Below are 15,116 nucleotides of genomic sequence, written 5' to 3'. Positions count from 1 at the left end.
AAAGAAATCCAAACAAACAATTCCAGCAAAAAGCGATAAGCACTTGAAGTTTCTAAAAAATGCTGTGGGACCAGAGACAGACAACCTCTTTGTAAACTCTTAGGAAAAATAAGAACTCTGATAAATTCTGCAGGGCTAATGAATGGGTCCAATAACAGGAAATGGGAAACCTTTAATCCTCTCTCAACCCTCCCATCTACTCATCATCAAGTCCCAAACAAGCCATTTAACCTCACTGTGCCTCAGTTTATAAAGCTATAAAATGTCCAATGAGTGGCCACGAAGGACTGTTCCACAGGGCTCTCTGAGCAACAGAATTCTGTGAGGTGGCTGCTTAGCTGCCATGTGGTTAAGTTAAGCGGCTTAATTTAAAAAGGTAAACATGGCTAACTGGTATTTACCAATACAAATTTAGCCCTGACTTAACACTTAATCACCTGTGAGACGGCCTGTCAGTAGTTTATGCCACCTCAACTAGAGAACAATCCAGCTCTGGGCAGCTCTACTGTGACAAACTCCTGCCAGAAAGGTAAGGTCCGCCTGGCCCAGTGTTCATCCTCGGGTCCTAACTGCATCTCCCATGATACTTACAGTGTTACTCCTGCCCTTTAAGGGTGTCATGTGACAACAGTATTTAAAACACTCTTTTTTTCTTTTCTATTTTTTGGCCACATATGGGATCTTAGTTCCCCGGATCTAAGGATCAAACCCAGGGATCAAACCCATACCCCTAGCAGTGGGAGTATGGAGTCCTAAGCACTGGACTGCCAGGGAAGTCCCAACCCTCTGATTCTTTTGACAACATTTTATGAGTACCTACTGCGTGCGAGGCATTGTTCTAAGTGCTGAGCAAAAAGCAGTGAATGAGACAGAGAGTTTCCAGACTTTCACGAAGCCTAAATCCTGGTCTGGGGAACTAGACAATGAACAAATAAATTAAATGAGGTCATTTTCAGTACATAGAGGGCTGTGAAAAGCACACAGCCAGGTGAGGTGATAGTGCTCTGAAGGGTCTTTAGTTGGGGTGACAGGGAAAGGCTCCTTAAGGAGGTGACATCTGAGTCAAGGCTCAAGGACTTTGAGACACCGATCATGCAAAGACCTGGGGGCAGAACATCCCAAGCAGAAGAAAGGGCAAATCCTAAGGAGAGAATGAATCTGGGTGCTGAAGTGACTGCAAGGAGGCCAGTGTAGCTGGAGTGCAGTGAAAAAGGAGCCGAGCAGAGACAGCTGAGCTTGGAAGTGTGGGCAGGGTCCACAGCATCAGACTCTGCGGGTCCCTGGAAGGAACGGAGATGTTTATTTTAATGCAGTGGGACATCCATTAGGGAACACTGGGCTGGTTTTGGTCACTGCCAAGTCTCCAGCACATAGAACACTGCCTGGCACACACACAGCAGACACTCGGTGTGATCACTGGATGAACTGCAGGGTGGTAAACACACTGTTGAGCCACCTTTTCTCTAGACCAAATAAACAGACCCTTTCTTTCACTATTCCCTTTTCATCATTTTGAGTCTCCCTATCTACAAAATTTGACGGTAAGTAAGTTCTCTTAAAAAACTAAAAGAGCAGATGACGGACATTCTCTTATACTTTAATTCTCCCTAGAACAAACAGGTAAACAAAATGACATAATGAGGAAGACGCCACTTAGAAGTTAAGTGACTTCACTTCTATCTCTAGAAACTAATCTTTCCTTCTGAAAAACATATTAACTCCTTCGGGATTCAGGACCCCAAAAATATCAAGAAACAGGAAAAAAAAAAAGTTCAGGGGAAGAAGATTAACTTGTTACCATGGAGAGTGAGCATAAAACTGCTTTACAATATAAGATTATAAGCACCAAAAACGTGACATTTTAAACCATAAGCAAGAATGCGTTTAAGGGTATAGACAGATCTATTTGCGGGGCAGAAATAGATTCACAAACACAGAAAAAAGACTTGTGGACACAAAGGGGTTAGGGGAGGCAAGGGTGAACTGGGAGATTAGGACTGACACATACACACTAACATGCGTAAAAGAGACAGCTCAGGAAATGGCAACCCAGTGTTCTTGCCTGGAGAATCCCAGGGATGGGGGAGCCTGGTGGGCTGCCGCCTACAGGGTTGCACAGAGTCGGACACGACTGAAGTGACTTAGCAGCAGCAGTGGGAAGCTGCTGTATAGCACAGGGAGCTCAGCTGGGTGATGTGATGACCTAGAGGGGAGGGACAGGGGATGGGAGGGAGACTCAAGAGGGAGGGGATGTATGTATACACATGGCTGAGTCACGCTGTTGTACAGCAGGAACTAACATTACACTGGAAAGCAATTATACTCCAATAAAATTTTTTAATTAATTAAAACTAAATAACTAGGTGAGGAGATAAATAAGACGTGGCATAACCCTAAAATGGAGTATCATCAGTCATAAAAAGCAATGAACTACATGATGAACCGCAAACACTCTGCTGAGTAAAAGGAACCAGACATTACAAAACTACGGAAGATTTGGGGGCGTTTATAGGAAATATAGGCTTCTCTGGTAGCTCAGCTGGTAAAGAATCCACCTATAATCCAAGAGACCCTGGTTGGATGGGAAGATCCATTGGAGAAGGGATAGGTTACCCACTCCAGTATTCTTGGGCTTTTCTGGTGGCTTAGCTGGTAAAGAATCTGCCTGCAATGTGGGAGACCTGGGTTCAAACCCTGGGTTCGGAAGATCCCATGGAGAAGGGAATAGCTACCCACTTCAGTATTTTTGGCCTGGAGAATTCCATGGACTGTATAGTGCCAAAGAATTGATGCTTCTGAACTGTGGTGTTGAAGAAGACACTTGAGAGTCCCTTGGACTGCAAGATCAAACCAGTCAATCCTGAAAGAAATCAATCCTGAATATTCATTAGAAGGACTGATGCTGAAGCTCCAATACTTTGGTCACCTGATGCCAAGAGCCAACTCATTAGAAAAGACCCTAATGCTGGGAAAGATAGAAGGCAGAAGGAAAAGGGGATGACAGGGGATGAGATGGTTGGATGGCATCACCGACTCAATGGACACTGAGTTTGAGCAAGCTCCAGGAGATGGTGAAGGACAGGGAAGCCTGGCATGCTGCAGTCTGTGGGGGTTGCAAAGAGTCGGACACAACTGACGGACTGAACACCAAAAATAGGAAATATCCGTGAAAGGCCAATGTGCAGAGACAGAAAATGGATCATTGATTGTGCCTGGGGCTGGAGGTGCTGGTGGAGAATGACTTGCAGACTGGCAGGAGGAACTTTCCAGGGGATGCAAATATTCTAAAACTGGATTATAGTGACTGCGTAACTGTGTACATTTATTAAAAATCATTGAATGTTTGGATGCATAAATTACACCTTCATACAGCTGCTTAAGGAACAAAACAGATACAAGTTAAATAAAAGGGAGGATTAGCTTAAAATTAAGATGGAGGTGATGGATACATGTTAGAGCAGCGAGAATGGGAGGGACTTCCTGAGGGGCTGACAAGGCAGAAAACTGAAACACGATCTGGGTGTCCCATAGCATTTACTTATTTACTTTTTAAAACAAAAGACAGGGACTTCCCTGATGGTCCAGTGACTAGGACTCCACATTCCCAATCCAGGGGGCCCAGGTTTGGTCCCTGGCCAGGGAACTAGATGCCACGTGCCACAATTAAGACTTGGTGCGTTGGTGCAGCTAAATGAATAAATGCTTTTTTAAACAAAAATAAAATCTATTTGTAACTGTCTAAACATTTAATAGGAACTGGAAAAAAAAAGAAGAAGAAGAACCTGAGACTGATAAAAGTACAGAATATTTAATTGTAAGAGTCACACTCTTATAGAGCACTAAGATCAAAAAAGTTTAGCAAAGACTCTGGTCTTGGGAGCAGACTCATCTTACTCATGACCATTTCTGAGACAGACTCCTTGACCAACTGCCCCAACTCTCATTTGCCCATGGGCTCAGCACATAACTGAAATTAAAAACATACAGATCATGGCGCTCCACTCTTTTGAGCAGGGGAATTTGGGAAACTCGGAGCCAAATCCTCTTTTGCTAACAGCAGAGGGAGAACCCAGGGCTCCCCTGGTGGCTCAGATGGTAAAGAGTTCGCCTGCAATGCAGAAGACCTGGGTTTGATCCCTGAGTTGGGAAGATCCCCGGGAGAAGGAAACCACAACCCACTCCAATATTCTTGCCTGGAAAAGTTTCATGGACAGAGGAGCCTGGTGAGCTACAGTTCATGGGGTCGCAGAGAGTTGGATACACTGATCAACTAAACACAAAAGCATCAAAAAACCTCCAGTGCAACAAAACTGCAGCTGGGACAGATTCAAAGCTGGTACAGAAGTGAACTGTGATTGTACTAGTCACTCAGTTGTGTCTCATTGTTTGTGGCCCCATCCAGGCTCCTCTGTCCACAGGATTCTCCAGGCAAGAATACTGGAGTGGGTTATCATGCCCTCCTCCAGGGGATCTTACAGACCCAGGGATGGAATCTGGGCCTCCTGCATTGCAGGCAGATTCTTTACCATCTGAGCCATCAGGGAGGCCCCCAAGAAGTGAGTACATGCCAAACAAACAAGTTACAGATTGAGCCTTGGTAAGCACTGATGTGCTGAAACGATGCTCTAAATTCTGAAACATCAACTGCTAAAACTCATGACTTTTATAACTGGAAGAAGGAACCACTAACCTTGAAACTAACAGATCCAGAAGGAACTCCTTGAAGGTAACAGGTATAAAGGGCCGCCACAAGTATGAGGGGACGCGTGAATTCACAGGCTGCTACTCGTGGATGCTACAGGACCGGGAAGCAGAGTCCTGAATTCTAAATCTAAAACCTGCCTTCAACACACTGTATGTCCTTGTCTGTAGGACAATATAATCACAAAAACTGCCTATTTCAAAATTACGCTACTGGTCATCAACTCTACATAACAGGTTCTAGGGTAAAAACACCTAAACTTGAATTGCAGAAACATCACTCTTAAGGTTGTACAAACTTGGGCAAATGACTATACTTCTTAAAGCCTATTTTCTCGTCAGTTCTGTGGTGCTACTCCATTCACTGCTGATACAGAGTTCCCTGGTGGTCCAGTGGTTACAACTCCTCACCTGCTGAGGGTCCAGGTTCGATCCCTGGTCAGGGAACTAAGATCCCACAGGTTGTGCAGCCCAGCCAAAAATGAAAATTTTTAATTAAAAATAAATAAATAAAGGATCCACTGCTAAAACATTAAATGAAATGCATAGGATACTCCAAAGACTAACAGCCATATTTCTTTTCCTTTTTTTTTTTTTTTTTAAAGCAGTTGTACAGATATAAAGGATATTGAAAGAGCCCAGGGTCAAAGACTTCAGACAAACGTTATGCCTTGAACTTAACAAAAGTGTTGAAAAAGTAAAAGAGTAAAGCTTTAAATTTTCAGTGAGAAAAAGAGCTACCATTTATTGAGTGTTGACTGCTAAGAATTATATATGCATCATCCAATGATGAGATGTTTGGACAGCATCTCTGACTCAATGGACATGAACTTGGGCAAACACTGGGAGATAATCCGGGACTGGGAGGCCTGGCGTGCTGCAGTCCATGGGGTCACAAAGAATCAGACATGATTTAGCAACTGAACAACACCAACAACATCTAATTTAACCCTCAAAACAATGCTAGAGGTTAGCATTATTACTCAACCTTGTTTTCACAGACAAGAAAACTAAGAAGTTAAATAACTTGCTCAGGCCATAACGGCAGAGTTAGACTCACCTTATGTTTTTAGCACTGCTATACTGCCTCTTATGTAAAACAAACAAAAAAAGAATAAACCAATCATCATGTCAAATTCGGGGATTCGTGAATGTACAACATATAGACCTTAAACACTGTGTTTCCTGCCTTTTTAGCACAACAGAACCTAGTGTACATTTCCTTCCTTTTCCTAGACCTAAAGCTGATAGTTTAAAAGGCACAGAAGTTCTGAAATAACATCCTGTGATGTCTGAGTTTTCCAAGACACTCAAGGAGACAGGATCTCATATTTATCCACATACTATCCGAAAGCAAAAATTAAAAACCAGAGAGGGAAAAAAAAAACCCTTTGTTAAAAACCATCTCAGTCTATCTCTCAGCTTGTTTTGTCAAATAAAGCTATCTTAATATTTACAAGCTAAAAATTCAATATTCTTTTAGCTAAACTGGAAGACAAAACTAGGTTGATCACTGCAAACCTATGCTTAAACTATGTACAAACTACATAGCCAGTTTCTAATCTGTTGGATATTCACACAAACCAGAAAACCTGATTAATTTCTCTAGAAATGAGTGAACAGAACAGATTCTGAGCCCACACGTGTGTATTTCATCCCCTCGCCAGTGATTATCTCTCAAATCAACACGACGACCTCAGAAGGTTTCTGCACTCACCAGTACTCGGTCTCCGATTTTGAGTTCTCTCTCTCCTTTCTTGATTGAGCCGGCCTCTGAAAGGTTGGAGATAGATTCGCTGGCGGTTTTCGTAAGGTTGCTGATCTGAGACGTAGCTGAAGGTTCCTTTGCGGTTGGTTGGGATGATTTGTGGGGAATATTTGAGGGGGTGGCTGGGGACGAGGACGCCATGCTGATTCCTGAAGTGGACAGAGACGAAGTCGCCCGGGAAGCGTGAGGTGTCTGCGGGCCATCAGCTTCATCCTCTGCCTGCACCTTCCTCGTCAACTTTGAAGGTCGGGTAAATATCCCCTTTAGAGGCTCACACTGGAAGTACCGAACTCCTGCTACTGAGCCATCGTTCTTGCCTATGGGCTCATCCAAAACGATCCCGGCCCACTGGCCTGGTGCAAACTGGGTTTCTCCCAGGAACTGGATAAATCCAGGCTTATTACCATTCACCCAAACTCGCTCCCCAACTCGAAAGTCATCCACAAACTCCTCTTGTGTCTCAGAGGACAGAGTGCTTGATGCTCTTTCACTGGATATTGTTTTTTCTATTGGAGCAGCAACTGCAAACAGAAGAAAGGATCAGAAAAGATTCAGTTTCATATTTAAGCAGACAACTCCTAAGTTAAGGAAAATAAACCAGAGAAGAAGAGTCAAAAGCAACAGAAGTAGCCACAATACTTCAAGAGATACTCTGTTTATCTTTCTTCTTTTTTTTTAAGCAAGGAGGTAAAAAGACTCTTGAGAGTCCCTTGGATTGCAAGGAGATCCAACCAGTCCATTCTAAAGGAGATCAGCCCTGGGTGTTCTTTGGAAGAAATGATGCTAAAGCTGAAACGCCAGTACTTTGGCCACCTCATGCAAAGAGTTGACTCATTGGAAAAGACTCTGATGCTGGGAGGGACTGGGGGCAGGAGGAGAAGGGGATGACAGAGGATGAGATGGCTGGATGGCATCACCAACTCGATGGACGTGAGTCTGAGTGAACTCCGGGAGTTGGTGATGGACAGGGAGGCCTGGCGTGCTGCCATTCATGGGGTCGCAAAGAGTCGGACATGACTGAGCAACTGAACTGAACTGAACTGAAAAAGTATTAATACTTGATCCATTACTACTGTTTTCAATGCTATCAAAACTCAGTGAGCTGATAAGACTTAATCTTTATTTGAAATTTAGATTGCTGCTAAGTCACTTCAGTCGTGTCCGACTCTGTGCGACCCCATAGACGGCAGCCCACCAGGCTCCCCCGTCCCTGGGATTCTCCAGGCAAGAACACTGGAGTGGGTTGCCATTTCCTTCTCCAATGCATGAAAGTGAAAAGTGAAAGTGAAGTTGCTCAGTTGTATCCGACTCTTAGCGACCCCATGGACTGCAGCCTACCAGGCTCCTCCATCCATGGGATTTTCCAGACAAGAGTACTGGAGAGGGGTGCCATTGCCTTCTCCTGAAATTTAGATTGGAAGAAGTCAAAAACAAGGGGGAAAAATGTAGTCCTTTTCCCAGAATTTATAACATAGGTCTGATTTCATTGTTTTCCCGTATCCTGCACAACATGAGTGAACTCAGACCCATTGAAATGGACTCTATTCCCCCATTTGAGAGGTCACCTAAAATTGACAGGACTAAGCCAATAGTCACAACAGAGATTCTCAATTAACTTGACACAGGAGGAGATTTAGTGCTGGAGTCCCCACCGTCACTGTTTCAAGACCATTCTTTTGCTAGCAGAGGTGGAAGTCCCAGGAAGGAAGAAAAGAGAGCCAGACTCCCTGTGAAAGCAAGATGAGTTTGCAAACTCTGCTGCTGCTAAGTCGCTTCAGTCATGTCCGACTCTGTGCAACCCCACAGATGGCAGCCCACCAGGCTCCCCTGTCCCTGGGATTCTCCAGGCAAGAACACTGGAGTGGGTTGCCATTTCCTTGCAAACTCTGCCCAGTGGTAAAGACAGAGTTAAAATTTTGCCAGAAATGTGGTATTTCCACTAGGAATACATTCATGCATCCACCCAGCAACCACTGATTAAATATTTAGCGTGAACTGGCAAGCAGAGCCTGAATTCTTAATGTCTGCCATTTACCGGGCATATCCTGATCTTAGGACGTTAGATGACCCGAGTTTTTTTTAATCTGTAAAGGGGGAAAGTAGTGATATCTATCTTGATGGTTTTTTTTTTTTTAACCCAAAATGAGAATTAAATGAAATAATGTATTTATCCATGTTATACATCTTTTTTTAGTTCCAACCACTCTAGAACTAGTCCCAGGCACTGTTCTTCACTGGGAGACAAAGCAAGACAGTATAGTCCGTGCTTTCGTAGAGCTCAGAGTCTAGAGGTAGAGAAGCAGACAGTTACGAGACACACCAAGCCATTTCAGGTGGTCTAAGTGCTGTGGAGGAAATAACGCCTTTGGGTAGAACAGTCAGGGAAGGCCTCCTGGAGGAGGTGACATCTAGTCTGAGGTCTGATCAGCTGGAGTGAATCACACAAAGCCTGGGGAGCAGAGTGGCCTGGCTGGCTGAGAGTGGGTACTGAGCATCTGAGCATCTCTTTACCTTACATAGAAAGGGAGACTGGAGTTTCCGTTTGTGGAGGGTTTTTATTGTTGTTTTTTTTAGAAGACAGTGGGTGCTCTCAGATAGAACAGATAATAATCTGCCAAAGACAGGGGCTAGTTTATTTTTTTTTTTTAAGAGTTAGTGCTAGCTTTGTACATCAATGTGTCCATGGAGCCTGGTATGCTAGAGTCCATGGGGTCGCAAAGTGTCGGACACAACTGAGCGACTTCACTTCGACTTCCACTTTGTACATCAACAATCATTCTTCAGAGTGTGGCAAGCATGAATTTCTGAAAAACCATCTTCATAAACGTGTCTTGAATTCCTTGGCAATGACTTCCTTTCAAGCATATAAGTTTTAGTCTTAATAAGCTACTTTAATCTCATGTGTGCCAAGGAAGGCTGGGGAAACCAAGTTGAATTACATATGATCTGTGGACTCAAGGACTCTATATGCTAAAAGGTGTGCACAAAAAATATTAAAAGTGAAAAAGACAATTCTAACAGGGGTTAAGTATAACAGTGGATGGCTTCATAGAAGGTTTGGCATTTGAAGGGGTCTTAAAAGAGGAAAGATTTTGGGGAGAAGAAGGGGATGCCAAAATTAGAACTGATTTCCACAAGGCTAAATAGCCCTGAAATAAGTCCATTTCTTCATAATCCTTTGCCTTATTAGTAAAGCTTTCTTTTTATGGCCTCTCTGAAAAGAACCAGGTTTTATCCTGATACATACAATGTAAAGAACTCACCATCTCTAATCAGTCAATACTTACTGAGCTCCTGTTACATGCCAGGAAATCTTCTAGGTGTGTAAATGGAATATAGCAGTGGGGGGAAAAAAAAAAAAAAACACAAAGATTCCTTTCCTCAAGGAAGCACAATGAATGTCTTTATGAAAGAATTTGAAAAAACAATGTTGGACTTAATAGATTATGGTGGGCACCTGTCTAGAATGGCTGAAAACCTAAGATTTAGATTTAATAGTACATAAATCACATAAAAAGATGACAAAAGCAAGCATCAGATGTCCTCTCCTCCTGCCTCTCTGATCGTTATGGGATGTAAGTGGAAACGGTAGAGGAGAAGATGGAGAACAGATGAGAAACAGGTTTCTGCTGCTGCTGTGTCACTTCAGTCGTGTCCGACCCTGTGCGACCCCATAGACGGCAGCCCACCAGGCTCCCTCGTCCCTGGGATTCTCCAGGCAAGAACACTGGAGTAGGTTGCCATTTCCTTCTCCAATGCATGGAGTGAAAAGTGAAAGTGAAGTCGCTCAGTCGTGTCTGACTCCTAGCGACCCCATGGACTGCAGCCTACCAGGCTCCTCCGTCCATGGGATTTGCCAGGCAAGAGTACTGGAGTGGGGTGCCATTGCCTTCCCAGGTTGCTAAAGATAATCAAAGGCGCAGGTTCATCTATAAACTGGCACAGGCCTCGCTCGTGAGCCAGACCTGAGCCACTGTAGTACCTGCTCCCTGATGACAATGGCCAATTTCGGGTCAATGACTGTCATCGTATCTTTTAAGTCTGACTAGTCTTTGCTTTCTCTACATATCCCTAAACCCCAAGGAGAAAGGTCCTGATGGGCTCAGGAAGATACATGGGGAAGAAAACTGAAGAAATACTTTAACACTGTCAGGATCAAATACTGAAGTTAGCTTGACAATTATTTCAGCACCGGTGTACCAGGGGTCCCTAACCTCTGGGCCACAAACGAGTGCCTCCTGTCAGATCAGCAGCAGCGTTAGATTAGGAATAAAGTGCACAATAAACATAATGCACTTGAATCATCCCCAAACCCACCCCCTCCACAAGTGTGTGAAAAAACTGTCTTCCTTGAAATCAGTCCCTGGTGCCAAAAAGGTTGGGACCACTGCCTTACACTGAAGAAATGAAATTAAGATAGACTCTTCATTGAATAAGACTTCTAGAGAGAAGACTTGGAACTTCCCTGGTGGTCCAGTGGTTAAGACTCCATGCTCCCAATGCAGAGGGCCAGGATTCAATTCCTGGTCAGGGAACTAGATTCCACATGCCACAACTAAAACCCAGTACAACTAAACAATATTTTTTTTAAAAGACTAGATATAAAATTCTATGTCTTTTAATTGAAACTTTTTCAAGTATTTTCAAGAATATGAAGTTCTATAAGGACTGTCTTCTTACAATTTTAAAATCAAGACTTTCAAATAGAAGTCTTCATATCGGATTAAAATGTACTTGCTGTTAAAGAGAAACATAAAGCATTACCAGCAGCAGGCGTCTTCAAGGCTGTGCTTCCAGGCTTCAGAATCTTGGTGGGGGCCTTAAGCCCGCTTGGTTTTAGCATACTCATTGTCTTCTGTGTGTCAGAGCTGTTTCTCCTCTGCCTGTTGCCACTATCTTTCCCCAGTCATGGATGCATCTGTGGGTGATTCTATAGTGAAGTCAGTCTCTGGGTTAAATCTGCAAAGGGATAAACAGAAAGAGAGTTTAGAATCTAGAGAAAGAAAATAGAAACAATTATGGAACGCAGCTTTCACAACCTAAACTCTCCCTTATGTCTCCACAATGAACGTAAGAACCGAGAAAACTCCAGATATCAAAAAGATTGAAGATTCCTGGTGGTCCAGTGGCTGAGACTCCATGCCCTCAATGCAGGGGTTGGCGTGGGTTCAATCCTTGGTCAGGGAACTAGATCCCACATGTTGAAACTAGGAGTTCACAATCTACAACTAAAGATCCCTAAGCAAACAAAAATAAATATTTTTTAAAAGTCTTTTAGAAAAATGAAGATGCTGTTGAAATAGGTTTAAAAGCAATTTACTATCCTAAAGACAGGAAGCTAAGGCTAGCAATATGCTCACTTTTCTTTATAGCATCTAATAATACCAGTTCAGTACACTGCCCAAAAACCACATAACCCATAAAGAGGTTCAGAAAAATGCCCACCAGACTCAACAGAGTTAGCTTTCAGTTTTCACTTCATTCATTTCTATGTAGCTTAAGATTCATGAGCACAAGCCTATATTAACTATATATATAGATTAATCCACAGAAATATATAATAACTCAATATAAAACCACATATATGTTAAATGAGAGAGAGGGTTCAACGGCAAACTCTGTAAGAAGAAAGCCGTATCTAGAAAGTACTAAAGGAAAATTATCTTTATTCTGTTTATAGAAACACAATCATCTGATTTAGTCAAGACCAAGTACGAATCTACAACTTTTGGGCTCATGCAAAACTGTAATTTGCTCTTTAAGAATGAAGGAAGACCTTTGGATTTTGGAATAGGGAAAAATATTTCTAGACATAATACCTAAGAAAACAGAATTCAAAGAGAAAAATGCTATTTACTAACACTCTCTCAAATGTTTGCATTCTGTGCTTTTTTATTTTTTTTCCTGCTAGTCGAGTTTGGGTGACGAAGCACAGACCTCACTCTCTCTTTTAAAAGCAATTCGGAGCATCAGTAAACAACATGGCCAGGGCTGACGGAGGTGCTGCTGTGGCCCCTTCGTCCCTGTGGTGGGTTGAATGGCAGCCTCCCCAAAAGATATATCCATCTGGGAATTCCCTGGTGGTTCAGTGGGACCAGCCTATATTAACTATAGGCTAACATTAACTATATTAGCCTATATTAATGGTGGGACTCCATGCTCTCACTGCCGAGGGCCCGGGTTTGATCCCTGGTTGGGGAACTAAGATCCCACAAGCCATGAGGCTAAAAAAAAGGAAAGGAAAATCTGTTGCTCAAAAGAGATATCCATCTGGAATCTGTGAAGGGACCTTGAGGTGAGCGCCTCCTGGATGACCTGCATGTCCTAAACCTGATGTGTCCTAATAATGAAGAGAAGAGCACAGAGGAGACAGCCAGGTGAAGATGGAGGCAGGGATTACAGCCGAGTGTCTACAAGCCAAGGGTGGCCAGCAGCCACAGAAAGCTAAGAGAAAAGCCTGAGATGGATTCCCTGAGATGGATTCTCCCTCAGAGCTCCAGAAGGAATCTACCCTGGCGACACCATGGTTTCATACATTTGGCTCCAGAGCTGTGACAGAAGAGATTTAAGCCACCAGGTTGGCAGTTGCTTGCTATGGCAGACGGAAACTAATACAGCCATGTATGTTTTTCTGTTCAAAGCTAATCAGACTGAATGGAAATCAAGCCAAGACAGCAGCTTCATCAGGTTCACTCTGCAGATTCCCCATGGTTCTCAAGAGGGTTCAAAATGTCACAAAAGTGGCTTTTTTTTTTTTAAGTCAAAGGTAAATTGTGTGGTTTGGGAGAAGATTGTGATTAACAGATACAGAACTGCTGTGAATCTGAAGACAGTGATTGCCTATTCTGACTATTAATACAAAATTCCCAGGTTCCTTACTATCACCACCACCACCAGCGCTGCCAGGACCGTGGCAGTGGGCTGGGAGTCTCTGCACCAGGTCGGGTGGTTCTGACTCAGATTTGAAACCATGTGCTTTACTGCTAGATCCTCACCACCCACAGTCGGTCAGATGCAAGCAGAGGTACCTGCTCTTGCTACTGCCTTAGACAGATGGAAGGGTTTGGCTGAGTCTCCTCTAGACCAGAGGTCTCCAACCCACCAGGACACAGACTGGTTCCTTTAGGAACCAGGCTGCACAGGAGGTGAGCAGCGGGTGAGCAAGTGAAGCTTCATCTGTATTAACAGCCGCTCCCCGTTGCTCATATTACCTCCTGAGCTTAGGAAAACAAGCTCAGGGTTCCCAATGATTCTGCATTATGGTGAGCTAATTATTCAATTATATATCACAATGTCATAATAATAAAGTGCACAATAAATGGAATGCACTCGAATCATCCTGAAACTATCTCTCACCCCAACCTGCTCCCTGGAAAAATTCTTCCATGAAACTGGTCCCTGGTGCCAAAAAGCTTGTTTGCGTGTGCAAAAATGTTTGAGGAGGATGGGGATAAGCTAAGTGCAGAGAGTACCAAGGGGTCTGTGTCTTGCCAACTCTTCACCCTGGTCCAACATCATAAAGTGATGACGATCAGGTAGGGAAGGACAGAACAGATGGAGGAGGCACAAATGTCCTGGAAAAGCTATTATAGTGTTAAGAAGAGAGGATGAAGTACTCCTTAAAATATTTCACTCAGGCGCAACAGTGAATTCTTGAGCTCACATCAAGCGCTCCTCCCTAAAGAGAAATTCTGAAAACCGCCACAGTAAGTGACTAGGTCAGCCTCAGCCAGTTTCAAACCTTGCAGCTCAACACTCTAAGCTCACAAAACGCTGCCCCCTAAAAGCCTTGGCCCAAGAAACAGAGGCGTGTTTTTATCAGGAACCTAAGAATGGTCATAAACTCGGGGTCTTTAAGTCTTCTGTTGTCTGATCTTTGTGCCTCTGGCTCTCAGTCCATCTGAGCCACTTGAATCCCAAAGCAGGGGAACTGTGACCAAGATTTAATGAAGGAGAAAAATCTATGTCTCAATAAGAGAATTAGGAGGAACATCACCAATGTTGGCTTTTAAATCTTCCAATTTAAGTTTCTTTTTCATGCATTATTAATGAATGCCATGTCAGGCTTGCTTTTGGGGAAAAAAAAATCAATTCACTGAGAAAGAAAAGATCAAAGTTCTTGATCATGGTACCCACAAAATATAATGACCCAGAAACAATTGCTCTGCACAATGTTTCAAGGTCAGCCAATGTCATATTGAAATGAATCAATTCCAAAACACATGCAACAAGAAGAGAGATGTACTTGCCTCACTAATACATTGAGAATATTTGAAATTCTGATGCTTATGGTCACTTAATCAAGAAATTTGGATCTAAGGTAAGACCCCTTCCACCCTCCCAACATGTGAAGACCACAACACCAGAATATTATCATTTAGAAATAAATGTTATCCTTATTATCGCAGTTGAGCCTTATAATACTATGACGTGTGTGTATGCGTGCTCAGCCATGTTCCACTCTTTTGAGACCCCATGGACGGCAGGTCCACGAGGCTTCTCTGTACATGGGATTTTCCAGGCATGAGTACTGGAGCAGGTTGCCATTTCCTACTCCAGGGGATCTTCCCGAACCAACGATGAAACCCTTGTCTCCTATATTGCCTGCATTGGCAGGAGGATCCCTTATTGCTGAGGCACCTGGGAA

General features: G+C 43.3%; 1 protein-coding gene across 15 annotated transcripts in view; it reads right to left on the bottom strand.

The window, feature by feature from the left end:
• Positions 1-15,116, bottom strand: part of CLIP1 (CAP-Gly domain containing linker protein 1) — a 116,528-nt gene that overhangs the window by 72,753 nt on the left and 28,659 nt on the right. For all 15 annotated transcript variants that reach the window (XM_055549503.1, XM_055549510.1, XM_055549515.1 and 12 more), the window contains 2 exons: positions 11,234-11,428; positions 6,419-6,990 (listed from right to left, as the gene is read on the bottom strand). In XM_055549503.1, the coding sequence (XP_055405478.1) occupies positions 6,419-6,990; positions 11,234-11,318 (657 nt within the window). In that variant the 5' untranslated portion in view covers positions 11,319-11,428. The remainder of the gene's footprint in view (positions 1-6,418; positions 6,991-11,233; positions 11,429-15,116) is intronic.

The sequence above is a fragment of the Bubalus kerabau genome, chromosome 16 (assembly GCF_029407905.1).
Source record: "Bubalus kerabau isolate K-KA32 ecotype Philippines breed swamp buffalo chromosome 16, PCC_UOA_SB_1v2, whole genome shotgun sequence".
Lineage (NCBI taxonomy): Eukaryota > Metazoa > Chordata > Mammalia > Artiodactyla > Bovidae > Bubalus > Bubalus kerabau.
Note: the sequence above shows the minus strand (reverse complement) of the source record. Positions and strands in the feature narration are given on the sequence as shown.